Source organism: Cydia strobilella, chromosome 6 (assembly GCF_947568885.1).
Source record: "Cydia strobilella chromosome 6, ilCydStro3.1, whole genome shotgun sequence".
NCBI lineage: Eukaryota > Metazoa > Arthropoda > Insecta > Lepidoptera > Tortricidae > Cydia > Cydia strobilella.
Window position 1 is genome coordinate 19737557 of NC_086046.1, and position 27820 is coordinate 19765376.

A 27820-nucleotide genomic window follows, 5' to 3' on the forward strand; every position below is an offset into this window, starting at 1 on the left:
CAGTCAGTATTCTAGTCACCGCGCAGGTTTTGTGTCTTTTGAGCCCTAGAAGCTCCTTAGCAACTTTGCTGTTGAATCCTTTAATTAGAGCTTTCGAGTGTTTTTGTCCTTTGACGAACTTCCACCAATCGATTGCTCTCGTTTTTTCTAAGTTGCTGAGCAGAGAATATGCATCCCGTTTTGTGGTTCCACAGAACGGTTCTGGGCCGACCAGGGTTGTGTCTGCGCCCTTTCTAGCAAGTTCGTCCGCTTCTTCATTTCCGTTAATGTCGGAGTGCCCTGGTACCCATCTAAGTATGACTTTGTTGGAGTTAGCCAGTGCATTTAGGTTTTTTTTACAGTTCTGGACTAGTTTTGAGTTTGACTCAAGTGAATCTAGTGCCAGCAGAGCAGCCTGGCTGTCTGAGTTGATGTAGATATGTTGGTGTCTTAGGTTTTTATCCAGGTTGATCTCCGCACATTTGTTGATGGCGAAGACTTCTGCCTGGAAGATTGAGGCCTGTGTGCCCATGCTGACGCTAGCTCTGAGCTTAGGTCTTTCACCATAGATCCCACATCCTACATCATTGCCTTTCTTGGAACCATCTGTGTACCAAATATGGCTTCCCTCCTCAACGTACATTTGGCCGTTGGTCCATTTGTCTCTAGGAGGTATTTCTACTGTGAACAGTTTGATAAATTGACATTCTGTGTGCGTGTCATCAGTGGGCATGCTAAGGGTTTTATTTGCAAAAACCCAGGCCTTCAGTTTGGTTAGTGCTTGAGAGCGCCATTTTGGCCTGTTTAGCGTGCATATTCTGTAGACGCACTGCTTGGCCTCCTTTTGCACCTGCAAGTGGAGTGGTAAAATGTCCAGCAGTGCATCGAGGGCCGCCCCCGGTGTCGAGGAGAAGGCGCCTGTTACTGTTAAACAAGCCATGCGTTGCAGGCTGTTTAGAGTATCTATTGCCGTCTTTTGGCTGGTTTTGTTACACCAGACTGCGGAGGCGTAGGTTATAATGGGCCTCACTACCGCTGTGTATAACCACATAGCAATTTTGGGTCTTATACCCCATCTTGCTCCTGCCATTCGACAGCATGACCACATGGCCATTTTCGCTTTTTGTATAATTTTCCTCAGGTGAGCGTTCCAAGTTAACTTTTGGTCGAAAGTAACCCCTAGATACTTGACCTCTTCTGAGAACGGTATTATTTGTCCATTAAGTCTTGGTTCTGTAAGATTTTCAAGCTTCCGTTTTCTTGTAAATGGTACTATTACCGTCTTACTCGGATTAATGGACAGGTCATTTTCTCTACACCATTTGAATATTGTGTTTAGAGCTCCTTGCATTAGGTTGGATATAGTGTGGAGGCAAGGGCCTTTGACAATGACTACAAGGTCGTCGGCATATCCTTGTGTGTCATAGTCTTGGCCTGACATAATTGCAAGAAGTTGGTCCACTGCTAGGGTCCATAATAGTGGGGATAGAACGCCTCCTTGTGGGCACCCTTTTGTGGTATAAAATTCATGCTCTATAGTATTGAGGGTCAGAGTGGCTACTCTGTTCGAGAGCATGCTATGTACCCATCTGGTGGTGGTTTCGTCTACTCCCTTTGATTTCATACCATTAAGTATGGTCTCTGTGGGCGTATTATCGAAAGCACCCTCGACGTCAAGAAACGCGCATAGAGCGGTTTGCTTTTCCTCTAGGGTTTTCTGCACCTTGTCAACCAGGTCGAGTAGGGCAGTCTCCGTAGATTTCCCCTTTTGGTAAGCATGTTGGTTTACACTTAGTGGTCTATCCACCAGGTATTTCGCTCTAATGTGCTGATCAATGATTCTTTCCATCGTTTTGAGTAGGAACGATGTTAGACTAATAGGTCTGAAGGATTTAGGTTGTGAATAGTCCTTTTTCCCTGCTTTCGGTATGAAGCGTACCTTGACCCTAGTCCATTGATCTGGTATAATTCCCCACGCAAAACTTGCTCGGAATATTCTGGCCAGATGCGGGAGGAGGAGGTCCTGTCCTTGCTGTAAAAGTGCTGGAAACACTCCGTCTTCTCCTGCCGATTTAAATGGTTTAAATTTTTCCAATGCCCATTTAATTTTGTTTGGTCTAAAGATATTAGTTGCCAAATTCCAGTCGATATTGCGTGCCCTGTGGATTTGATTATTCCTTTGGGCGCATAACTGTGTGTTACTGGTTGTGTACGAACCGGGGAAGTGGGTGCCTCTGAGCAAGTCTAGAGTTTCCTCTTCTGTGCTCGTAAAAGTGCCATCTGGTCTTTTAAGAAGACCGAGATAGTTGGTCGGTGTCTTGGAAAGTATTTTGTGAATTCGCGCTCCTTTGTGAGTTTGGGCAATCTCTTCACAGAACCTTCTCCATGACCTCCTTTTTGCCTTCCTGATTTGTTTATTATATTCAGTCAACGCTCTACCATACCTTTCCCACTCATTCGGCGTGGTCGAGTGATTGAATATGCGACGTGTAGACCTACGGAGGTTTTCTAGCCTTTTGTTCCACCACGTCGTTGTGTTAGTAGTTTTTGCCTCTTTCAAAGGACAGCTTTGTTCGTAGGCCCTAAGTATGCCTTCAGATAATAGATTAACTGTCAGGTTGAGAGAGTCTGGTGTTTTGACATATTTTGGTACATCCTTTAGACGATTTTCCAGGTCAGCCTTATAGGCTTCCCATGACGTTTCTTTTGGATTTCTACGCGTTAGTGGTTCCCTATCTAGAGAGTCCTTAACACTGAACAAAATATGTCTGTGGTCCGACATTGAATTTTCGCTGCTGACACGCCAGTTGGCTAGGCAGCTTGCCGCCTTTTCAGTAGCGAAGGTTATATCTAATACTTCTTGCCTAGCTCTAGTTACGAAGGTGGGCGTGTTGCCCTTATTCAACAAGTGCAGACAATTGGTAAAGATAAATTGGGATAGTAACTCACCCCTTTTGTTGATTCCAGTGCTCCCCCAGATGGTGTGGTGGGCGTTGGCATCACAACCCACAATAAGTTCCGCCTTTTGTGCCTGAGCGTACTCTAGCACTTTAGTCAGTTCTTCTGTGGGGTCTTGCTTCTCTCCGGGCAGGTAGGCGGAGCAGACTATTACCTTCAGTGCTCCTCTCCCTTTGAGATCGACGTAGGCAGCTACTATATCTTCACTGCATAGCTCTGTAACAGGCAAGAGGTTAATATTTTTGTTAAATACGATGCAGGCTCTCGGTTTAGCTCCTTTTTCGTAGATTAGTACCTTTCCTGCTCTGTTGAGTCCTGTTGCCATGGACTTGGTGTTTATCCATGGTTCTTGTATGAGGGCGATGTCCAGGCCATTTTCGCCAAAAAGCTTCTCTACGACCGCTGTGGCCGCTATGGCGTGGTGGAGATTGGCCTGAAGGAACATCACCCCCCTACCCCTGGTAGCGTCTTTTTTATTTGCCACGGCGGTGGGCACTGCCGTGCCCTTGGTGGCTTCCTCCGTTCCCTCTACCCCTTGGGCGGTTTTTGCCCCTGTAGCCTCCCCTGTTGGCGAGAAACCGCTGCAACCCCGGAGGTCCTGGAGTGGGATTGGAAGTGGAAGGAGCCGCACGCTTTGGACCTGAAGGCACCTTTCGGGCGGGTGTTTGGGTTAGGGTGGTGGGAGGGGCAGGGTTTGCAGGCTGCGGTGTTGGGTTTTGGGTGGGTTGCGTTTCGGGCTGTTGGGTCTTAGGTTGGCCCTTTAGCCGAAACTGGACCTCCCGGAAACCTAGGTTTGCCTTTAGGTCCTTTTTTTTAAGATTCTCCACCGACACGTCGTCCAGAGACAGGGTTACCAAAACCCCACCCTTCTCGACTTTGGTGTGGAGAGTCTTCCATAACTCTGTGTGCAGCCCCTGGTTCTGCGCATAGAGTAGAGATAGCGACTGCTTGACCATGGAGTCGTCTATCTCAGGAATGAACACCATCCCTATATTAGGCTTAGGAAGCTCATTTTCAGGGATGACCCCGAGGTTGGCTTCCGGCCATGGTTTTAGGGTTGGTGTTACTTCCTCAAGCCAGGCTTTGGATCTTTGGTCACTGCATGTAATGAGTAACCAACCTGGCTTGTATGCATAACCCTTGAACTTTGGTCCCTCATCCATCTCCAGAGTCGCAATCTTTTGCAAGATGGTATTGCATAGGGACCCCAACTGCGCGACGTTCATCGGCTTGGAGTCCTTGATTCCGACCCGGACCTGGCTAAGGACCTCGTTAAAGGGTTGTAGAGGTTGGGGTTGGGTTAGGGGGCTCTCACTCACCTTTGGGTTCTTGCTGGCGTTCCCCTGCGGTGATTTTTCCTCCGAGCGCGGCCGTTTGGCCGATTTCGGCTCGGGTTTGGAGTGTGAGGACCCGAACTTGTATCCCAACTTTTTAAGTTCCGCGAAGCTCTTTGCGGACAGTCGTAGCGCCTCCTCGTGCGCAACTCCTAGTCCTCTAAGAGCTTTGTAGCGGCCCTTCGCAGAGCCCGTCAATTTCTTGACGGACTTACGTGTGTCAGGGTTGGGAGCCTCCGTTGGGATGTTTGGGCAATGAATATCGCTCCTTTCATCCGTGTCGACGCTCTCCACTCCCTCCATGGCTTGCTCTGATGTTTGGGCAGAGTTTTCCGCACCTACCATCAGGGGCATTAGTTCCTGGCATAGGTCTTCCAGGGTACCTTCAGTTTTATTATTAACGTTCTCCATACAAATCCCACGAGAAGCTAGGGAAAAATGTGGTCGGTTCCAGCAGAGCCCCGCTTGCCGGAACAAGGCAAAATACTCCTCGAGGTTGCCCGGTATCGAGGGTCATCGTTAGCGGCTGAGCTTCCCCTCAGCCACGCATCTCTCGGCACGATTGTTCCACCTTAGATTGGGGATTTTTTAAAGAGGTTGTCTCCTCTTGGAGTGGAGTAGGAGAAGTGGTGTGAAAGGAAGCCTGGGGTTTGCATTCCGGGTCCCAAATGTGCGGAGGATCGTTCCGCACATTCAGGCTCCGGACTGCAAACCCCAGGAGAAGGGAAGGTGAGACGGGAATAACAGACGGGAAATGACGTTTTGGAGCATGGGATTACAGACAGGAATTCTAGGGTAAGGAAAGGAACATCTGGCGGGTGGGGATGCCACATCACTTGGCGTGGCCCACACCAGGCGGGGCCCTCATACTTGGCTACTAGTGATCCGGGGTATGTTGGTAAATGTAGCGACGCCCGTTACGACCACTAGCATTGCCCGGGGGAGACGACCCACCCACAAGTGTAACCCTGGGTGAGCTCGGCCCTGATCCGCGGCGGCAGATACAGGGCCGACGGGGACGTGTATGACGGACTTGAGGTGTAGGCCAATAGCTCAGCGTCGCATACCTGAGCGTACCTACCCCTCCTCCCCCCCTTTACCAATGGTCGGTTCAATGTATTGCTGTTTGGAGGTACAAAATATAGACGACGAAGTTCTAATTATAATTTAATGTGTTTCAGAGGCGAAGATGTTTTCGACACAGTTCTGCTGGCCACCGGTCGCTACGCGCTCACAAAACAGCTCAACTTAGAAGCCGCTGGAATCACAGTATGTAATAATAACTTACCAATACCCTAATAAAGTAAATTAAAATGTTTTAGACACTACTTTTTTAAACTATTTTCTTCTGTGGATAATAAACAATTAAGTTGCGTCCAGATTTGGAGTCCCTTCTTATAAAGTTATTAAGAAATACACGCTAGCAGTTAGCGATTTTTTCACAAACCGTTTTTCTACGCCACTCTAGTGGCGTGTTCGCCAAATCTGTATAATAAAGATACCTCAACTTATTCGATTAAATAGGGATGTTGACCATTTTTTAGAACTGTTTTCGTTTTATAGATAGACACGTAATTATTGCAATAATTAATTTTTATTTATTAATTTTTAATATAAAATCGACTTTAATTAGTTTAGTGTTTAAATTTCGCGCAAAAACCCTACAAGCTGTCACGTGATCTTGATGACGTAACGATGTGATAAACAAACTGCTGTCAGTGCCAGAGGACCACCGGAGTCGTAGCACGGTACGCTTATCACCATGCCTGTCACGTTCTAACAAGTATGCGAGTGCGAAAGTGAAGGACTTAGTGATAGGGGAAACCATGCTGCGCGGGCTAGTTTGACAACTTGTCTGTGCGTGTTTTCGCGCTCCGATTTGCGTTTGCAGTACACGTGATGCTGGGCATTATTTTTAATACTTTTAATTAATTTATTACGCATATTTACACTTACAATAGTTATTTGTGCAACAAGAGAGGAAAGTTGTTTTTTCTTGCGAGTGTTTATTTTGAGTCCCTCGCTACGCTCAAGATTCTACCTTAGAATCACTCACTTCGCTCGTGATTCAATTATAGAATCTTTCGCTTTCTCGGGACTCAAAAACACGAGATGTAAAATAACTTTGCTCTCGTGTTGCACACATAATTTTTCACCTCAGTAGTGAGAACATATTAAAGGTTAAAATGTATTTCGAATTACACAGAATAAAAAAAAAAGTATTATAATATGTACGATACGATACGATACGAGACGAGACCGGACCGGACCGGACCGGACCGGACCGTACCGGACCGTACCGTACCGTACCTTACCGTACCGTACCTAAAAAAAAAAACAACAGTCGTACATAAAAAAAAGTAATAAAAGTATGAAGTTCATGGCCTTCACTAAATTAAAAAGCTACATTGTTTCACTCCCTGGAGTGAGGAAAGTCGCACTTTCCTCACTCCAGGGATTGACGAAAGTAGGCTTGTTCGAGCTGCTGAGATGAAAAATATGTTTTTCAGCATTCTAATATTCCCTGCTATGGTAGAAACATAACATTTTATATATTCGCGATTCATGTCAACATCCCTATTAACGATCTTAACCGTTATTTCTTAACTTTCCAGACGTTATCACCAAACGGCAAGATCATCGCCGATCACGAACAGACCAACGTCCCGCACATCTACGCGGTCGGCGACGTGTTAGAGGGCCGACCTGAGCTCACGCCCGTCGCCATACACGCCGGCCGTCTGCTGGCTAGGAGGGTGTTCGCTAATGGGACCCAACATATGGACTACGAGAATGTGGCCACTACGGTGTTCACGCCTTTGGAGTATGGATGCGTTGGGCTCAGTGAGGAGGCAGCTGTACAGAAGTACGTTAGTTATTTTTAGCGTATATGGCATATTTGTGTATTGTAGAAGGCTGTCTACTGGCTAGGAGAGTGTTTATGAACTATGAGAATGTGGCCACTACGGTGTTAACGCCTTTGGAGTATGGATGCGTTGGGCTCAGTGAGGAGGCAGCTGTACAGAAGTACGTTAGTTATTTTTAGCGTATATGGCATATTTGTGTGTTATAGTAGGCCGTCTATTGGCTAGGAGAGTGTTTATGAACTATGAGAATGTGGCCACTACGGTGTTCACGCCTTTGGAGTATGGGTGTGTTGGGCTCAGTGAGGAAGCAGCCCTATGAAGGTAAGCTAGATGTTATTCTGTGTATTAGAAAGCCGTCCTGAGCTTATTACTGGAGCCATCTATGCTGGCAGACTCTTGGTTAGGAAGGTATTCGAGGGTATTTACGTGTTAGAAGGCCTTCCCTGAGCTCACTCCCGTCGCTATACACGCTGGTCGGCTATTGGCTAGGAGGGTGTTCGCTAACGGAACACAACATACCTATGGATTATGAATGTGAGTCCAAAACAAATACATACCATACATCGTTAGAATGTTATGTATTTGTTTTGGGCTCAATGAGGAGGCAGCGTTACAGAAATAAGCACGACATACACGGCGGAGAGAGAACGGACGACTGTCCTTTACCGTTGACTATTTTCGTGATAAAAACCATCACATGTGTTTCCTCGGGACTCGAACTATCTGGATACTGAATTTTATGAAAATCGGTTTACCGGTTTATCCCATATAGGCCTAGAATTAGTTTTTGGTTTAAACTCCTTGAGGTTATAGACTTTGTACTAATTTTAATGAGTAGGAGCAAGTATTTTTCCAGTGAGCGAGTGAGTCGGTCGGTTTTAATGTGTATTTTATAAGGACCTTGACAAAATTTTGCAGTCATGTTGCTATCATGCTTTATACGACACGATCAATGTTTGAATACACGATTTTAGACCACTACACACATACAAAAAGTTAAGCATGAAGAGGTAACAGAAAGAGTTACTTTTATTTATAATACTAGAAGGGATATGGGAGTCGTAGTATGTAATTATATAGGCACATTTTGAATCTATAACCTCTGTTCTCTAAAAAAACATCGTGTTCCTCCGCAGACACGGCGCGGACAGCGTCGAGGTGTACCACGCGTTCTACAAGCCCACGGAGTTCTTCATCCCGCAGCGCAACATCCGCAACTGCTACCTGAAGGCCGTGGCGCAGCGCGCGGCGCCGCAGCGGATCCTCGGCCTGCACTTCCTGGGGCCCGTCGCCGGGGAGGTCATTCAGGGCTTCGCTGCTGCTATCAAGTGAGAAGATATTCATTTCGAATTGCACGATTTTTTCACGTTTTTGATAATAAAAGTGACTTAATAGCGAACAAGGGTTCATTCATTAATTACGTCACACGAATTTCGAGGTTTTTTGACCCCTCCCCCCCTCCTTGTCACACTTGGTCACATTTGGCAAACCCCGCTCCTCCTGGTGTGACGTCACATTTTTTCAATGAAATCGGTAAATCGGTATTATTAATATTTTATCAAAATATTTTTGACAAAAGAAATATTAGTAGTTTCATAACCCAAAACAGATTAGGAAAGAAAATTAAACGATTATCGATCCAAAAACTTATTATTTAACTGTACAGCGAATAAAATAATTTAAATAAGTTAATGTGACGTCACAAAGTTTGTGACTCTCCCCTCCCCCCTGTCACAACATGTCACATTTTCTTGACCACCCCCTAAACGTGTGATGTAATTAATAGATGACCCCCAAGCAAATAATTAAAACAAAATGTGGATTGTTTGAATAACTCACGCACCCGGAAGATGTTGCTATAATTCGCTACGAGTGTTCTTGCAATCGAAGTCACATTTCATTCGAAACGTTAACTCGTAAGAAATAAATAAATGCTTCCCACCGACGCGGTATCGTGTCTCTACTTAACAGTTTGTGAGCCTCCGTGACCCCCTGGGGCGTCGAACGAACGACGGCAATATTGCTATTACAATCTAACATTTACTATTTCCAGATGCGGCATCACAATGGAGCAGCTGATGAACACGGTGGGCATCCACCCCACTGTAGCCGAGGAGTTCACCCGCCTCAACATCACCAAGCGCTCCGGCCGCGACCCCAACCCCGCCTCCTGCTGCAGCTAGAGCGGGACCACAACAACACAGACAGGGACGGCCGACACACACACACACACACACACACACAAGAGCGATATCGATATACATCACACTCAACATTATATTCACATTCACTGCGACGGCAAACCGTGTCACAAATGGGGGTTACCTACTACAACCTCGAAACATTTCTTGTCCCATGTTTCGTTAGACCGAACAAGTTTTTTCGAAAACCGTCGGATTTTCAGTAGGGTCACTAATTTAACCTAATTGCTTCTACAAATGTATGGTTTTTAAATAAAACGCGTTCGATCTAATGAAATTTTCTATAGTTCCTATAGGATACCCGCAAAATGGGTCATAAACGCATACAACAAAAGTTGTCTCTTCTATTCCCGAAAGTTATGGATTCTGGAACTTAGTTCCCGGCTGTGACATATTGTTTGCGATTGTCCCCAACGTAGTATTGGACCAAAACTGTGAATACTTGTTTTACCAATGTTTTCGGGAATAAAAAAGAAAAATTTGATACTAAATCTGTGTATGGGCCCCCAAATATCCCGTTTTATTTAGACGGAGACGAGCGATAGCGGTTATGCCATTCAGTTTAAAATTTGAAGTTAGTATTGATGTCAAACAAAACAAAGTTTCAACAGGGGGCCGATTTTTGAATTAAGAGCGCACGATTTCGTCACTTGAAAATCTATGGGAAATGACGAAATGCTACTTTTGAAATACGAGCAATAAAAATTGGAAATCTAAACCACTCGTTTTCAATTTTGTTGGTAGAATTTAAATGCCTATTAGTGGAGATAGTATTGAACGAAATACACGAAATCGAGCGGTCGAAATTAAAAAATCGGCCCCCAGAATTAGATCACATCCGTTAATCTACGTTCGAATATAAATCGTGATTTGTTAGCGCAGAAATTTGGCACAATGTATGTTATATTTGATTGGCTTACGCTGGATTCAAACATTAAATGTTAGAACAATGTTGTAACATAACATAAGTATTGTGATGGAATTGTTTTGTATTTGGATCTGATTAGCTCTTTCACAGTTTTTGTAAAATCTTATCACTTTTGCACTATTAACAAATATGTCTCACTTCAGACCCATATTTATTTATGAACTCCAGACTGTGAAATTGTTAGAATTATTTGTTGAACAGGGTTTTCGGTTTGGGCTGCGCTACTTACACATACTTACCGTGCCGTTACAATACCCTTCATGAATAAGGAATTTAATATCGAAAATTTGAAAACATCGAAAGTTATCGCAAATGATATTATTAATCTTATCGACGCTCGAATCAATACTAATAGCAAATAAAGTCTTGCCTTGTAAAAAGACGATTTGGGGTGAATTATTGAGCGTTTAAAACGCTTAGTATACACTCTGTAGCGAAATTAAGTTGGAAAATATATTGTAGTTAGAAAACTTGCACAATTATTTATTATGAAATGAATTGATCAAATTGTCTAGTGCAATGTAGCGTAACTAAAAAGATTATACCTTAAAAAACTAGATGGTATGTATCTTTCTTTTAATTCTTATGCGGCGAGGCACTAGAACTAGAACAAATTTTACTAATAAATAATAATATTATCGTTGTTGCAAACTTTATGTATCATATCATTTGATGTCGAGCCTCACCACTTATTATTGTGATACTGCTAGTGTCTGCATCTAATATCGTCGCTATACTTACTCAATCTCATATCTACAACAATCATTTGATGGAAATGTCGCTTTTCTTTTGTTCGGAATACGGGTGTTTTTGTCATCAAATGAGTGTTGCAGATACGAGGTTGAGGAAGTATAGCGGCGATATGTTGATACAACATCATATCTAAATATGTTGGGTGAAATTTGACCAAGTCAAATAATTAACAGTCAAAGTTTTTTTTTTTGTAAATTGATGTAATAGACGACGACACTAACAAGTATATCCTAAGCTTTTCATATCTATGGTAATAGAAATAAAACTAGTTGATTACATCCATTTTAATGATATAACTTACACAGTATTACTTCAATAGAATATCACAAATTGTTTGTTTACCACGATGCGAGGCTGCACATTCCGCATATTAAGACGTATTAAATCAGTTGATGTTATTTTTCATTTTTATGTGATTGTACTCTTTTAATAAAGTGATATATTTTTAATGAATATTTTGTACTCTTTTAACCCCATTTCTTCTCGATAAGTTTGGAAAAAAAATCGAGTCTGCGACTTAGGGCCGATATAGACCGACTGCAATTTGTATGGGAACTGCAACCCGACTGCAACGTCGGCCGGCCCGGCTCTAATCATCATAAAACGCCAAGGACTCCTATTTGTAGATTGCAGAATCAAGAACGTCTTGTTGTAATTGTGTAGTTTGTGTACACTGTAAAATCGACCTTCAGGCTTTTAAGTAAGTTTTATTATTCTGCCTTTCTAGTAAAAAAGATGTTATCTTAACTTTTTGGACGCCAATGACGAATATAGCGGCACCGCAGGTTCAACGCCAAAGACGGATTAATCGGTCAAAGACCACAGAGCAACATAGACCTACGTGCATGTGCATAAAGTTCAATTTCAGTTTTTACACTTTGTTTGACTTTGGTGATGTGGCGACCGAGTGACAACTTGTGTTTGACACGGCGTCGAAAAGGTTAAATGTTTGCGAGAAATGCCAATTACACGTTACAAACTTCTGGCTGCAATGCATCGGAGTGCAAAGGCAGGGGGAATATATTTTCGATGATTTTGAACTTTGTTTCAAGGTGATAGGGTTCAATTTTGCGTAATTATTGACGCCCTAATGTCTTGTAAAGGGTTAACAGACCATTGTAAACCTTACTCCAATGCGATAAGGTCTATTATGGTTAGTATGTGTTGCATAGTACAGCGGCGGTATAGTCAGTCTTGATCTGCGCAGTAGGTAAACAGCGGGTAGTAGGAGGTGCGAGGGGATTTGTGCGTTGTCTAAGTACCACAGTCGAATGAAACAAGTACCATTGTTATCACAGTTAACTATTTTTAAACCTTATTCTAAAGACACAAGGTATACTTTTTACACTGTGGTAATGGGCAGTTAATATGTTAGGCGGTACATTATATCAGTCTTCGTTCTTGGTGTACTGCTCCATATCTGGCGTGGGTTGGCAAGGGAACCAGATCTGAGCCGTGAACAGCGGGTAGTAGGGGTGCGCGCGGACCTGAGCGTTATCGAAACGCCAGAAGCGGGGGCCGCGGAAGAAGTACGTATCTGTAACATATAAATTAACCGACTACATTCAAATGGTGGCGAGAGACCGACTCTACTATGGGTCAACTACCATCTACTCTAAGAAATGTTGTATTGTAGTTTAGTAAATATAAAAGACAATAAAAAAATACGGTCGAATTGATAACCTCCTTTTTGGAAGTCGGTTAAAAACGATCTTAATACTACGCCGCGTATATCCTCACTGTTGTAGCTTAAATGTAATGGGTTGATACCTAAATAAATAACATTTTTATTTATTAATATTTACATTTTAGTTTGAAAATTATCATTGCAAGCTATTTTATAATATGGAGGATAGATTTATAATTTCGAACTGTAAAATTGAACTTGCCTGACCGCAGTCACGGGCCATCTAGTGAGCCCTCCGAGAGGGTTTAATAAAATACCTAAGTACTTGGCGCAAAAGTTCCCATTCTTATCACAATTTCAATATAATGTCTGTAATAGCGGAGGACTACTTACCTCCCTTCCAAATAATAGCGGAATCCACAGGGTACGGGAGGTCCCTCCATGCTGACATGCTTTTAGGGTACCTGTTGAAATGACAAATATGTTACAGCTAAAGTCGGGTTATACAGATATACTACATCGACATAAAGTAAAAAAGGTATACTAGTAAAGACACATCAACTATATCATTTAACTTTCTCTTTCAAGTTCTGTGGACCCGCCACTGATAGATTTTAATGGTAGTCTTTAGTGAAAGTTGGCCTATAGGAGTGGCCGCTGCTGGGGCAGAAAGCTTCTGAAAAATCTAACTCGCTTAGAACTTAGGTTTGTCTCATTTCAAATTGCTGCGTGTGGAGAGGTAGCGAGTCATTTACCCTTTATCCATAGTCCACGTGTCCTCATTGAATCGCCAGAAGCGCTCAGAGTCTATAAGGTATGTCTTATTGTTGTAGTTGGACAGGAAGACCGTAGTCAGCTCCCGCAGGCGCCCGGGCAGGCGGTAGTCTCGGAGGCGGCCGCGCTTGATCAAGCGGAAGTTGGAGCCGAACTCCCAGTACTGCTTGTCTGTAAGGTTTGTTATGTCAATCTACTGCACTGGGCGCTTATAGCTTAGTACCTACCTAACTTGTGCATGCTACTTGCAACAACAACCTAGGCTTTTACTTGCTCCGCTTTACTTGCTTACTTTTTTTTTTAAAAATAAATATTAAATGTTTTGGAAAAAGTAGGACACAGATTGTTAAATTACCTTTGAATATGACGATGTTTCCATTCCGTTTCTCGTAAATGGTTCTAACTACGTCGACGTGTTCTGGCAAGCCAATAAACACGTCGTGGAAGCGCTTCGGATACCCTGGATCAATCTCCTTGCGATCGCTCAGCACCCACATCCACTGTGAACAACGTTTTTAACTGTGGATTAATTACCATATTTTTAAGTATACTTAGAAAATCTGGACTAGGTCTTTTATTAACCATAACCAAAGCACAGACCAATCATTATTTACTATATATCGGTCAGAAATATGTGCACTCCTGAAAACATGACACAACTAGCGGTCATGTACTGCTGCCATCTATAATCCACACGGCTCCCTGCCATCTTGACCATATCATCGATCAACCTTTTTTTGGAACCGGTGTCTGGTTCGTATCGGTATTCAACCTTTCTGCCCCAACGGTTAAAGGCTACATGAGCGATGGGCCCCACCGCGCACTATATAGCGCTGTTTGGCTCACATCACATTGTCGGCTTTCCCCGAGTCCAGGCGAGCTATGAGTTAGGTTTATGTTGGGTTTATGTTACCTCTTCTTCGAAAACATAGATCTTCCCCTGCAACACCTGAATGGTGTCGAAGTTGGTGTAGCACAGGTCGGGGACGTCCTCCTCATCAGTAACGCCAGGGTCTAGGGAGAACCGCGGCGCCATCGGGTTCTCTGTTTGTACGGTGAGAGCGGAGGTCGCGGCTTGCTGGTCTTTCACTATAATAAGAGAAATTGGATGCAATATATAATACGGATCCCAATGCGGGTTGAGAAGAAATGAGTTGCAATAAGGTAAGTAATACTCAGTAACTCAGGCTAGTCAGGCTAGATTGAATTGAACATTAAATTAACGTTCAAATCATACACATATCTTCCAAGCTATTAGCCAATAAGCCTAAGAAGTGAATGGTACTAGCTAGGCTACGTCGTTATACTAACTATACAGCGCCCTCATGCCCAAGATATCGTCCTCGTACAGGCTCTGCACCCGCGCCCGGTAGTATGGGTACATGACGGAGGCCCTCACGTCCGAGTGCGCCAGGCCGAGCGCGTGCCCGATCTCGTGGACGGCCGCGGCGAAGAAGTCCGTCGACTCCTCGTCTTCCTCGTCGTCGGCGGGGTACTCGCTCCAGATCTACGGAAATAGAAAATTTTGCATTATCGACTGCATTATTATCGGCCGTTGAGAGATATAAAAGTTTCAGCTCAGCTAGACGTGTAGGAGACGTCTACAGTCAGAAATCCCTTAAACTCCTATTACACTTTTCTTTTACGTTAGACAAACAGAATTGGGTTACTTAAAAAGAAGTTAGTACCTCATCATCGTCAAAATGCAGATCACCAAGCGGAGGGCAGAAGGCGTGCGCCACCACCTGCCCTGGGCCGTCGAATGGAGACCTGTAACATTTGTATTTATTAAATGAAATACGGAGTCTTAGCTATCAGCTCTGTTTTACAAGACACTGGACTCACCCGTCCCCGTGGTCGAAGGTGACGAAAGAGACCTCAATGTCGGCCTTCCCCGTGTCCAGGCGAGTGAAGGTGAGCCCTGCATGCGGCGCCCATACCGCAAGCGCGGCTGCCATCTGCCGTTCCACGCGATGCTTCTCTAGCGTTCTGGAGCCGTTGAGCACCCTTAAAAACAAAGTAATTGAGGTGACGCACTGGCAAGAAGAACTGCATTATCCTAGTACCCAAGAACTGCTGCTGCTGCTGAACAGTTTTGCCCTGCTGGGTCCCCAATAACCAAGCAAAAGCAATTTAAGTTCGTATCGTAGGTAAGTTCATTACCGTCGTGATATAGCAAATAACCGTATACTTTGGTTACCTGTACGTTATGTGTTTTTTGGTCCATGCTTCACGTGAGACGTATCGTCTTGATCTGGACGATGTGGTAATGATATCTTTGACACCACACCGCTTTTTCTTGAACAACTAAAAATACAACAGTTTTATCAATTTGGGATTAGAATCTGATAGTTTAAAGCTCCTCACTGACTCCAATGTCTGTGATAGCCCGGAAGCCGAGTGGTTTTGCAGCTAAGCTTGGGAGACTGTTAAACCAGCATTCATGCATGATGGTCAATCGGTAGCATTTTATATCCTAAAAAAATTGGCATAATGGGTCAGACTCTAGGGGCGGTAGCGTTTGTCGCGTAGCCTATCTAGGCACATCTGTGCAAAAAATCCTAAGGCTGAACCTAATTGAAAATATAAGATGAGGAGGAGCGGTGATATACATGTACAGCACTAGAGCCCACGACTCAGGTACGTACTTACCAATTGGCGTCAAGTTATTAATTCCGAGATGAAGTGGCAGATCCGTACCTAGGCACTTACTTGTTTCGTAGCATTGTCGATGACTCCGCTGGGCGAGAGGCCAGCGAACGCTTGCATCCGCCGTACCGCCTCGGTGATGGACAGCGGCGTGTAAGAGAAGTCCAGAGACGATGACCCTTCGGCTACTTCTGGCAGGTAACCGTATCGCTTCATGAACGATACCTGCAATGAACAATAGGTACTTTAATATAATAATAAGTAAATAATTAAGTATAGACAACACTGAAAGCAGACCTTTAGCTATGTATAGGGATCCATCAACTTTGGACTCAGAAGCTTAACCAAAAGTTTGTGACTATTCCCGGGAAGATGTCGGGAAAATAAGATTTTTGCAGTTTAGTGTATAGTTTTATTTATACTTGCAAGTAGGTATTAACTATTAGACTATAATATTAGTGCCATTAAATTAAACAGGTAAACGTGTTATTTACGTAAGTACTTCAATTAACCATTGGTTTTTAAAATACTCTCTGCTTTGTTACAATATTAATGATAATGAATAGCTTTGATTGAGCCTACTTCATATACGCAACTGCGAAAGGATATGAGTCAAGTGCATTAATACTCATCAATGTAATTGATAAATTATCAATACTTACTATATTTACACACATTTTCTTCACGTACGATGTCCCCATTTATAATTGGCGCTAAAGTAAATACGGTTACCTAACTGATAAGAAACACTGACCTCTTCCTCCGTAGGCCTGGCATCCTCAACATAGATCGTCCGACACTTCACAGAAACAACCAGGAGCAGACATAACAGCAGACCTCTGCCCATGGCGACGGGACACAAAGCACTGATACCACAAGTGATGCACTCCAGTGACCTTTGACTGCAGATAGTAGCCAGGAATCGATTTGGTTATTGCCCTTAAGGCCATGGCCGTATTGCAGATGTTTAGTTTATTTTCTAAGCATCGTCGAAGGTCTTGAGAGAACCCTTTAGTAACATTGTAACAAATAAGTCTACTTACCTACTTAGCAAATGAAACTCGATTTACAATCTGACGGGATCGGAAGTTAAGTTCCCCTTCTAATCGGTCTTATCGATGGTCTGTTTGCCTATCTATTCCAGTTCAATTTAAAGATATCCGAGCCAGGATTGGTTTCTACCGGACCTCTCGAATACATCGAGATTATCTTAATTTTACAACTGCAATAAGTTCATGAACAGCTTGTGAATTGCAGTTAGAACCACGGAAGAAAGTCCTTATTTCTCCCCCTAACATTAAACCTCATTTCTAACCACCTTGCCATGACTTTTTTAGTGTCTTAACGTCTCTTTGGTGTCAAATATGTATTGTCATTGGAAAACGACATGATATTTTGATGCGCTAATTTCGTAAACAAAAAGCGCTTACAAAATAGTTTCGATATTTTGGCTAGAAACAATGAGCAAGGAAGAATCCAAGATCAAGGAAGACAGTAAGGAGAAGTTTTATTCGGTTCCGAACGTGCGTCCGGATGGCGGGAAGAATTCTGAAGATAGGAGATTGTACAGCTTGTCTTTATCACAGATAAGGAAGCACTCATCACAATTTTCCGACTACCACCACAAGCCGTCGCCTTTTGTAAGATTTGCATCACCACTAGCCATTGCGGTTGCCACGACTCCATATATATATAAGTATATAATTATATAATATACTAAAAGGGTGTGGTTCGCAATCGCTGATATATTTTCTGAGAATTCCTTTCTTTGTCATACTTATTTAAATAAATAAAGAAAGAGAAAGTGTTTCAGAGCCTCCGGTGGATAACAGGCTGGAACCCGAAAGCGGGCGTGATCAACCTAAACTCGCGCGGCAGCACCACGGTGTTCTACGCGGCATGCAACTGCGGCATTCTGTACAACTGGACCACCAATCAGATGAGGATCTTGCAGGGACACGTAATTATGAGTCATTTTATGACTACAATTTGTGCATACGTTTCCTCTCTCTCTAGTTTAAAATACGTTTTTATAGCATGCTAATAAAAGTAAATGATGATTAATACTGATTATGGTGCACACTAGGGGGTTGCACCAAACCCTCCGAATTTTATTGTATGGGAACTTTCATAGTTGACTGCTGAGTGGCGTTGATCAGTCTGGCAATCGTGGTTGGTGCAACTGGCCTTTAGTCAAGCTCAAGCGAGTGCTGACATTTTTTTTATCTTACCGTTATTCAACTGGATGACATATGTGATTCCGAATAAATTGCCTTTAATGGCGCTTAACTCAAAACACCATATTTTAGTCTTATCCGAATGAAGGCAACCTAGAGTTACTTGTAGAGGCATATGGTGAACTGCATCGCAGCGGACGGCGACGGAAAGTGGCTGGTGACTTCCGACTGCGGTCCTGAGAACCTCATCACTATCTGGGACAGCGATGACTACTTCCCGAACAAGACCTACTTCCTTCCACATGGCAACATGCGGGTATCGAAGGTGGCTTTGAGCCAGGACTCGAGGTTCATGCTGACGCTGGGATATCATGAAAAAACCGCAATTTTTTGGTGGATTTGGTCGTCTGGGCAAGAGGAACCGCATGGTAAGATTGGTTTGATTTAATCTTGTAAAGATTCTGAGTCTAGAGTCGAACGAAATCAATAGAAGGAATGAAATGGAAGGTTGACTGGTAGAGAATGCCTTGTAGCATTAAGTCCGCCTTTTGTACATTTGTATTTTCTTTTGTGCAATAAAGATTAAATAAATAAATGGAATTATTTAATACATTAGAATTAATTTGACTGGTTTTAGCTGCCCTAAATGTCGACATACCTAAAGACGGTGTTTTGGCTATGGAATTTAATCCGGATAACACTTGGCAGTTTGTGCTTATGACGAAAACCGACATTTGGATCGGACTTTCTCAGGTACATTTTCTTCAATATTTCATGTGTGTTTTAGTATTCTGCTCATTCGATCGAATTGACATCAATCACACCGAGTTCTTACTTAATTTATGTTTTAGAAAGTTTTCGTCATGGAGAGAGGTCTTCTCAAGGAAACAGATGATTACGAGTTAAAAATTCGAATGGTTGAGAAAAAACCAGAAATAAATATGGCATTTGGGAAGCTAACTTGCTTCACGTTCGTGAGCATCACCTCACAAATCCTGGTGGGCACTTCCAGGGGAGCTATACACGTGAACGGTTATACTATAGAGTACCAGGAGAACATAGAACCTAAGAGTTTCGAGTTTTTGAAGTTCGTGAAAGCGCTGAAATTGGAGGACACTAAGATAAATGTTATTAGAAGTATTGATGGGTAAGCGCTTTTTGTAAAGGTAAAGTTAAATTGTTAACTAAAAGGTAATTGTATCACCCCTCTTGAAAGCCAATGATAGGGGGTAGAGCGGGCCTTTGTCCACAATGTTAAGTAACTTACATAAGGTCCACGAATGGTGGGCTACATAGCGTCGCTGTTAGTAATTACTAGGTAGTGGACTTAGTTTATATACTTCATTTAAGATAAGATCCACCACCATCAAAACCAAAAATGTCCATGGTAATTCTACTGTCGAGTCATATTCCCAGGGTCATAGTGACGGGCAACAACGGTGGTCAGATCCGCTTCTACGACGAGCAGCTGAAGCTCCTGCACTGGCTGCAGGACTTGTCCGTGGACCGCGTGCGTTCCATCAGCTTCAATATCTCTCCACGGAGCTACAAAATCATTGACCTTAAATGTTAGTCTTGTGTTAAATTGGCTGAGTCCAATCAGAATCATAAAAAAAGGTAAACCGTTATATAGAAGTAGGTATAGTCCTACCAACAGCCCCAACTTACAGTAAATTACAGTACCTACAGACCCTACAGTACAGACTTACTGATAATGGCCTTTTCCAGGCCGCACCAATCTACAAGGTATTCCCAAAAAAACCAATAAATATTTTCCAATTAATCCAACTTTGATCACATTTCTTAAAAGTCCAATCTAATTTAGTATTTATTTACCTTAAATGGGAATGCTAAATTTGAAATTCTACAGGCGTACGTGGTCGATAAATCGTACTATTAAGTATGCCTGGAAAAGGGTTAATGATCTTATTTGACAGGTGGAATACCAAAAAAATGTCCTTGTTGGGAGAACGTGGAGACAGAAAGGGACCCGGTGACGGGGATTATACGCCAGAAGCTGATCAAGAAGAACCTGCCCACCGACGCCACCACCAGCGGCAAGACCTTCTTGGTTCGGGACTTCATCGTCAGTAAGTCCTGCGCAGTCCCCATCATGATTTGAGTGTTGAGTTGTTAACCAGCAACTTGAAATCCATAATCACTTATATAGCTTGCCTACTTCAAAGAGAAGTTACTAAGGCTAAATTAATTAAGTACAGCTTATTAGCTGCCCACAGGTATGTTTAGCGAATTCCAGAAAAAAAAACATAAAACGTTTTGTTAAACTATGGAACTTATTGCGTTTTTGTATTTATTCTGTTTTGACCTACAGATAAAACCTTCTTTTACAGCTACCGGCAATCAAGGAATTGGTTTCGTTGATTTTGTGACCGAGAAACTTGCCACAATATTGGATTACAGAGTCTCTTCGGCATTGTGTGTGACGGTGCATCCAGAAAAGTGAGTTTTAATTTAGAAATCTAATAAAGTTGCCATGTCGTAAGAGCAGGATGATTTAATCTTCTTCGCAGTGTTGTTTTTCTAGGTATCCGTCACTCTCAATTGATAGATCAAATTCTATTCATTTAAGTATTTATTGATATTTTTTCGCAGACCATATCTGTGCCAAGGTTTCGCAGACGGTGTTCTTGACCTAGTGAACTTTTCTCAACACAAACTGTTCGCAAGGATAGACTTGAGAGAACATTACAAGGTCGTGGTGCCACCTAGTGACGACTGTATAAAGTACGAGTACGAAGTAAACAAGCCGGAGCTGTCGGTGACATGTTTGAAGTATGCACCCTCGGGTGAGGTTCTACGATGTTTTATTGTCTGGTTTTGGCATTCAAATAAATGTAGGTATCTCTTCCAATAACAACTTTTTGGGTTGATGCAAATGCCGCTGAGGTAATTGTGGACGCATCTAAAGTAGATGAATGTGAATTCTTCTCCTCGTCAGTCCCTCTTGATGTACGCCTTCCATTTGCCCGAAATTATCTATATTTGACCTCCTGGTTCTATTGCAGGCTTGCATTTAGCTTGTGGCTTGAACACCGGACAACTGCTGTTCCTCGACCCAGTCACCATAAGGATCCTGACGCAACCGTTTAATGACTCGCAGCATGCCATCAAGGACATCAACTACAGCTGCGACTCTTTGACGCTTGCCTTCTCTGTGAGTTCTGCTGCATGCTTGTACCTCGCGATCTTAACAGCACCAGCTAGTATTCCTCGACTGATTCCACTCGCAAGGATGGTGGATAGGGATAGCAGTCTCCTCCCGCGTTGGGAGTAATCAAAAAGGTAATTTGAATGCACGACCATGATGTGTTGGGTTCGGTTGGGTGGTTTGTGGATTGCTCTCATCTCTTATCATTGACATACGTGTCTAACCATTTGGCGGCAGTTTGGGCTGCGAAAATTCGAAAGTAGGCCCCTCCTTGTGTTCAGTGTGGACCTTTATTTTGTAGGATACTACTAGATGTGCCAGTATATATTTACGAATTCTGATTATTATCCAGCCTCACAACCTGGTTTCTCTACCAACCTTCGATACCCTTTAGTTTCATAAAACTGGCAATTCAAGAGCCCAAATTGGATAATTTAGTTAGGCGCTGGATCACAATATCTAAGTATTTTATCAACTCCGTAATCGCAATACGGTATCTATTCTAGGATGCCGGTCACACAGTATGCGTGTACAAGTACGACTGCAAGGCGTTAGCGTGGACGTTCATCGCCAAACACCGCGCCCACTACAAGGACATTACTGCCGTGTTCTTTACGCCCGTAATGAATGATAATGGGGACTATAAGCTGCTCTCTCTAGGCGCGGACAGGATCATGGTCGAGTATAATATTGGTACGTATTGTAATTAAAAAAGAAGCAACACGACCCTAATCTGAATTTCATGTGTGGCCTGAATTAAAAACTATGTTGTCACTTTATTATAAACTATGTATTTCTATGAACTGGCGCAGTCGGTAGGATACGAACCTCCCAAAGGAAATTTGATTTTCACCAGGGCATCACCATCAGCCATATTCTACTACTACTAGGCAGGTTCTGCTACTGGACTAGGCCCAGGTCAACGTATCAACAGCAATAACACTTGACATTGGTGGACATAATTTTTTTGCAATAAAGTATACGGAGTCAGTCAATAATGTGGAAGGCGGTACAACTTTTATATTGTTTCGTAGGAGCCAGTTCAGGAGAGCACCTGGAAATATTTAGTCTGGATCGTATGGACCAGACGGCGGTTCCGCTCGCCGGGTTTCATTGGCCCACACCCAAGGAGGTAGATGCTGAGAGTCAGCGTACCGACCTGCCTATGATTTTGGTGGCCAATGACGAGGTACCCATTTATTGAATTGAATGATCAATCTGTACGGTCTTCCAATGGGTGTTGTCAGTGCACCAATTCCTTTTCATGGGTTATTAAATTGTCTTGTACGTCATCTTGATCTCAGTCTTACATCAGTAATCGAATACCTACCAACCCTTTGCCTTGATAAATCACATTTCATACCTTCACATACCATATTAGCTCTATTTAATCCATGGGTTCTAATCTCAGGCATTAAATTTTTTCTGACTGCATCATAGTCTGATGATCCTCCTTTACCAGTATAAATACAAGATCGTGAACTACGCGACTGCAATGACCCTGGCCACGGTCCTCGGGCCGCGTTTCGAGAGCCCCGTCTCCAGAATGCAGCTGGTCTCTAGAAAAGAAGAGCAGAACGTGCTGGAGTACATCCTTTTTGCCACCAAGAACATTATCGGGCTGCAGAAATTGCCGCTAGATGGGAATCCTTGGAAGCATGTTGGAATACTTGGACATCCCATACAGGTATGGTATAACGGTTTGATAATTAAATTATATAATATAACTTGCCAAGTGGCCGCGTATCATGACTTACATTATCCCTCGCGATTATGTCAAGCGCCACTTCAAGAATGGAGTCGCACGACAAAGCAAATCATGCTAAGCGGTCTTATCGAGCAGACTACTCACGCAAAATGTGTAATGAGTAATACGAAAATTACTTCGTCCTCTGTATCATAAGGTTTCTTCCAGATTACTGACATGTGTTACCGCGAAGATCTAGGGACGCTTTTTACCCAAGGAGCCAGAGATATATGCATGTGCCAGTGGGCTGCCAACTACAGGTACACATTTAATACAAATCCAAACAGCAGCAGCCTTAACCGTAGCAACGCTCCGGGTCTATTGTGTCAAAATATTTGCTTGGCTTGTTGCAAGAGGGCCTTCAGGAGCGAGGCCCCGAGGGGCTGCCCTCCGCGCCATAGTTTAAGGTCGCCGCTGAATTAAAATATAACATGCCTAAGATGTGCAATCTCTGACTTAGCGATTTCTTCCTATTCTTCAGGGCAGTGGACAGTACATGTCAGCAAGGTGGCATAGATCTCGATCCATACTACTGCCTGATCGAGAACGGACGCCCTGGCTGGCTGTTCCAGGAGATACGCGACTTGTTCTACTACATTCAGATACTGTGTCAGGGCACCTTCTCTCCCACGAAGCGGACGGTGAAGGATTACATACCGATCGATTCGTTGCCGGATCTTATGAGGGCTCTTGGGTTCTTTCCTTCTGAATACGAGGTTGCTAACTATTTTCCAATACAAAAAGAATAAGTAGAGTTACTTACTAGATACGGATTTATTTCCCGCTAGGCTTTATGAGAGTTCTTTCTGATGTTTTATCTTCATCTTCCTAACGAGACCTTGCATGCTATGTCATTGTCCTTTGAATCTTGAGATTTGGCTCAAATAAAGCTCTGCCTTCTAGTGCATTCAAACCAAAGATAGATATAACTCCGTAATAGATAGATACAGCCTAAGGAAAAACGTGCCACGAAAATCAAGAAAATTTGATTCTCGTTCAGAGGGCGCTACTAGTTTTGGCCTACAGTCGAATAGATGGCGTTGACGGTTTCGTTTGTTATTTAACAATTTTAACGCATATTAGTGAAAGAACATGGGTCAAAATCATAAAAATAATTAATGCAAATAAAAAAAATCATTTATCTATATTTAAATACATTCTATCGTATTTTTATAAATCTTCATTTTTAGTTTTAAAGTGTGTCGACAGATGGCAGTGAATTTACTGGGGTTACAAAATTTACTATGACAGTACCGCTCTAGTATAAGTTACTCTATGATTCAAACTGAATTAAGTACTAACTTCTTACCTATTCTAGGTAGAGAACCTCCTAACCGAAGCGAAGTTCAAAGTGTATCAGCCGACGCCCTTCGCGGAGGTAGACTTCGAGGAGTTCGTAAAGCTGTATCTGAACCACCGTCCCGCGTTCGGAGAGGAGCTGGGGAGGGTGCGCAACGCGTTCAGGACCTTCGCGTCGCTTGAGAAGGAGGATTATGTGATGAGCAGGGATGAGTTTGTGGACATGCTCGGGAGTTACGGTAAAATTATAGTATACTTACTTTAGTTGCTTCAAAATGCTTCCGTATAGCGTCAGTTGGAAACATACCTACTCCAATTTATTCATCATCATATCAGACGGAAGACGACTGCTGGATATTTCTTTTTTTATGATATATTAACAAGTAGATAAATCTCCTGATGGTAAGCGATTACCGCCGCCCATAGACATCCGCAACACCAGAGGAGTTGTAAGTGCGTTGCTGGCATTTAAGATAGGAGTAAGTTCTTTTCTTAAAGGTTTGAACGTTGTATTCGTCCGGAAATATCGCAGGCGACACTTTATTCACAATCCCCTACGGATCTCAACAACGACCGGTCGTACCCTGCCCTCAATCAACGGTTATGATCTTATGATTTCATCATCGGTCCGTCTTGTTGGAAACGTTCTCTTGAAGCTGTCTGACCGTGCGGTCATTCTACCTACAACCAACACGTGCCCGCTGCAAATTACCTATTTAGGTAATTCCCGCAACTGTCTGAGCTATGTCAATGACCTTAATTCTCTTGCGAGTCTTCTCACTACTAATGACTTCAGTAGTCCTGAACAGAGTTTATATTTATATTCTCAGATCCTCATTTATAAACTGATGCATTAAGGATCGATGGTGAGACGTCCTTCTTCAGACTTCCACAGTTAAGGGTGTTTCCAATTTATTGGCCCAATGTGCATTGCGTCTCATTCTCTCTTTAAGCAAAATGTGAGACGCAAATACACATTGGACCAAGATTGGAATACCAACCCTAAGGAACATATAAGAAGTTACCAAACTTGTTGTTTCCAGGAGAATGCTTCTCTCGCGACTTGAGCTGGTACTTGCTGTCCATCCTGCTGGGGCACAGCTTCGAGGACCGCGCCAGCATGCCTGAGGATGACTACTCCTTCTTGCCCGAGGTATACGGGCTCAAAATTATTATTAAAATAGTACATTTCGATGCTAGTGCGGAAAATATACCATTACTCCACGAGTACCGAGATATCTTGATACGAGCCGTATCAACGTGGCAAGACTCGGGACGAGTGAAGAATGACATTTCCGCACGTGTATCGAACGACGTTTTTTAATACAGTTGCGAAAAAATAATAAAAACAACAAGTAAGGAAAAAAACAATATCGAATGTTGCCTCTGGAAACTTAGCTTGCAGTAATAAAAAACGCCTCTTCTTTGACAGGCGTTTCGGCAGCTATTCCTACCTCTACCTTCCATACATGAATCTATGCCAGGCGGTCTAGCATAAGTTGCGTTCTCGCGGGCGAGTCCATACTTGAAGTCGCGCTAGATGTATGGAGTCGCGCGCGAGAACGCAACTTATGCTAGACCGCCTGGTCTATGCTTCCATAGCTATTCCGTTCCATTCAGACAACTTATTAAGAACGGTTTTTCAATCTTCTATATTAAAAAATAAACGTGTTATAATGATGAAGAGGTAAGTAATAAAATATGAAATAAGTATATTTTTCGTATTCTTACATAAACAGTAGGTTTTTATGTTGGTTACGACGTTTAAAGGAAATAAGTAGTCATGAATTAGAACAAGTATAAATTATAAAAATAATTGGAAAAAGTAAAAAGCACTAGCTCGCGAATACCAACTTTCCACACGCTAAACAGCTACGTAAAGTAGCACTTTTTGAGCAACTATATTAAAAAACTATAATCACACCTCTATCTTGAATACTTTTTTTTAATTACCAAAATTTGCAATTTAAGTCCATTTGGGGGTGTTTATTATACTTGAAATATCTATTTTATGTATTTATGTAATAGTTATTAAACGCGTGATCAACGTTTAGCGTGTTTATGTCGCCCACAGTATATTTCCATTTCCACAGACTATATCACTTCGTGACCTCCTAATAAACGTCATGGGCATCCAGGAAGTGGAACTATTAGGTGACCAGTTCTCGGCAAGAGAGTCTTTTGGTTCATCCTGGGGCTCATCGGTCACCGGCACCTCTGATGACAGGGAAAGAAACAACTGACTTATATTCCGTATTGTCTTATTACAAATAAAATCTCAATCTTTCACATTTGTTTTCTGTAAATAGAAATGTGACTTCAGTTTAAAACCAAATACTTTCTTATGAATTATTTTGACAAAACAGAGAATCTTATTTGGGTCATACACATGTTCGCGTCTTGCCTGTAGACATCGCAAAGTTTAGAGAATTAAATGCTCATTTTTGAACTGCGTCCAAACAGGCAGGATATAGTTTTTACAGTCCTTAACTTTTGGTATGCTTAGTAGCAGATCTGCTCCATATATGTTCAACTTAAACATGAAGTTGTCTAAATAGCAATTTTTTGACAGCGCATACGAAAGGTTAACTTGATGTTCTGTCTACAGAAGTGACCTTTTTCTGAAAAGTGTTTGACCCATTCTTTTAATGGTCAGATAAAATACAGACCTTCATATTAACACATTCATTGCCACCCAGCCACACAAGACATCCACGCCAGGCCACAAAAATTTAGTTGCAGTAAGTAGTACAACGATCCAGACTATCAAGTTGTCCACCGAAACCATAAAATAACCGGATAGTCGGGTTTTTGGCATTGAATGTGTTAATCTCCCAGGTTTGCTATGTATAATGTGTTTGTGTTAACTTTATTATACATTATAAGTTTTTACCTATTACACATGTTTAATATTATGATTAACGCTAGTCAGTTAAGTACCTTAGCATTCAAAATCCTGATTCCAAAAAGAAAATACTTTACCTGATGCCAGTCTTACACTAACAAATAAGTTACAGATATTGCTATTTTGTACTTGTTTAAGAAAGAAAATTATAAATTTTATTTTTAATAGCTAAATTGCAAGCCAAAAAAGTCGCCTTTTCGTTTATTCTATTAATAGTCATTAAATTTAGATAACAAAAAAATTACATATAACACTGGTGACTTGTTACTTGTTATTCTTAAAAACAGCTTTATATTTTAAACACACCAATGACTCAATAATTTAGGTAGATATTTACAAATAATTCATACAGATTTTAGTCACCACTAGCATACCATTTATAACAAACATAAAACATTTGTCTGTCTTCTTGCAAGTAAGTGTGAAAGAGACAATTTTTTTATGTCTAGGATA

General features: G+C 42.4%; 3 protein-coding genes across 8 annotated transcripts in view; 2 read left to right on the plus strand and 1 right to left on the minus strand.

Annotated features, from left to right (window-relative positions):
• Positions 1 to 11473, plus strand: part of LOC134742239 (thioredoxin reductase 1, mitochondrial) — a 33308-nt gene extending 21835 nt beyond the window's left edge. For all 6 annotated transcript variants that reach the window (XM_063675265.1, XM_063675266.1, XM_063675268.1 and 3 more), the window contains 4 exons: positions 5453 to 5540; positions 6887 to 7137; positions 8275 to 8466; positions 9192 to 11473. In XM_063675265.1, the coding sequence (XP_063531335.1) occupies positions 5453 to 5540; positions 6887 to 7137; positions 8275 to 8466; positions 9192 to 9321 (661 nt within the window). In that variant the 3' untranslated portion in view covers positions 9322 to 11473. The remainder of the gene's footprint in view (positions 1 to 5452; positions 5541 to 6886; positions 7138 to 8274; positions 8467 to 9191) is intronic.
• Positions 11474 to 12292: 819 nt separating this feature from the next.
• LOC134742243 (matrix metalloproteinase-2-like) lies at positions 12293 to 16989 on the minus strand. Its single transcript, XM_063675272.1, has 11 exons — positions 16825 to 16989; positions 16134 to 16295; positions 15622 to 15728; positions 15267 to 15428; positions 15110 to 15191; positions 14733 to 14928; positions 14335 to 14510; positions 13777 to 13921; positions 13403 to 13592; positions 13041 to 13111; positions 12293 to 12557 (listed from the first exon to the last, which is right to left on the minus strand). Exons 1-11 carry the CDS (start codon positions 16915 to 16917, stop codon positions 12409 to 12411), a joined length of 1533 nt encoding a protein of 510 aa, XP_063531342.1. The 5' UTR covers positions 16918 to 16989; the 3' UTR covers positions 12293 to 12408.
• A 539-nt stretch (positions 16990 to 17528) lies between these two features.
• LOC134742244 (cilia- and flagella-associated protein 251-like) lies at positions 17529 to 26751 on the plus strand. The gene is made up of 18 exons (XM_063675273.1): positions 17529 to 17710; positions 17884 to 18030; positions 18417 to 18675; positions 18885 to 19000; positions 19099 to 19394; positions 19664 to 19815; positions 20185 to 20337; positions 20599 to 20707; positions 20861 to 21054; positions 21274 to 21422; positions 21923 to 22109; positions 22451 to 22605; positions 22879 to 23103; positions 23332 to 23423; positions 23645 to 23879; positions 24482 to 24701; positions 25506 to 25615; positions 26556 to 26751. The coding sequence occupies exons 1-18, from the start codon at positions 17531 to 17533 to the stop codon at positions 26703 to 26705; spliced, it is 3129 nt and encodes a 1042-aa protein (XP_063531343.1). The 5' UTR covers positions 17529 to 17530; the 3' UTR covers positions 26706 to 26751.
• Positions 26752 to 27820: the final 1069 nt, after the last annotated feature.

Excerpts from the sequence above, each read along its gene's own strand:
- LOC134742243 (XM_063675272.1), bottom strand. The coding sequence starts at position 16,917 with ATGGGCAGAGGTCTGCTGTTATGTCTGCTCCTGGTTGTTTCTGTGAAG. Across the intron at positions 16,296-16,824 it reads CCAGGCCTACGGAGGAAGAG|GTATCGTTCATGAAGCGATA; the intron begins GTCAGTGTTTCT and ends TGTTCATTGCAG. Across the intron at positions 12,558-13,040 it reads CGCTATTATTTGGAAGGGAG|ATACGTACTTCTTCCGCGGC; the intron begins GTAAGTAGTCCT and ends TATATGTTACAG.
- LOC134742244 (XM_063675273.1), top strand. The coding sequence starts at position 17,531 with ATGAGCAAGGAAGAATCCAAGATCAAGGAAGACAGTAAGGAGAAGTTT. Across the intron at positions 21,423-21,922 it reads CTTTGACGCTTGCCTTCTCT|GATGCCGGTCACACAGTATG; the intron begins GTGAGTTCTGCT and ends TATCTATTCTAG. Across the intron at positions 23,424-23,644 it reads CAGTGGGCTGCCAACTACAG|GGCAGTGGACAGTACATGTC; the intron begins GTACACATTTAA and ends CCTATTCTTCAG.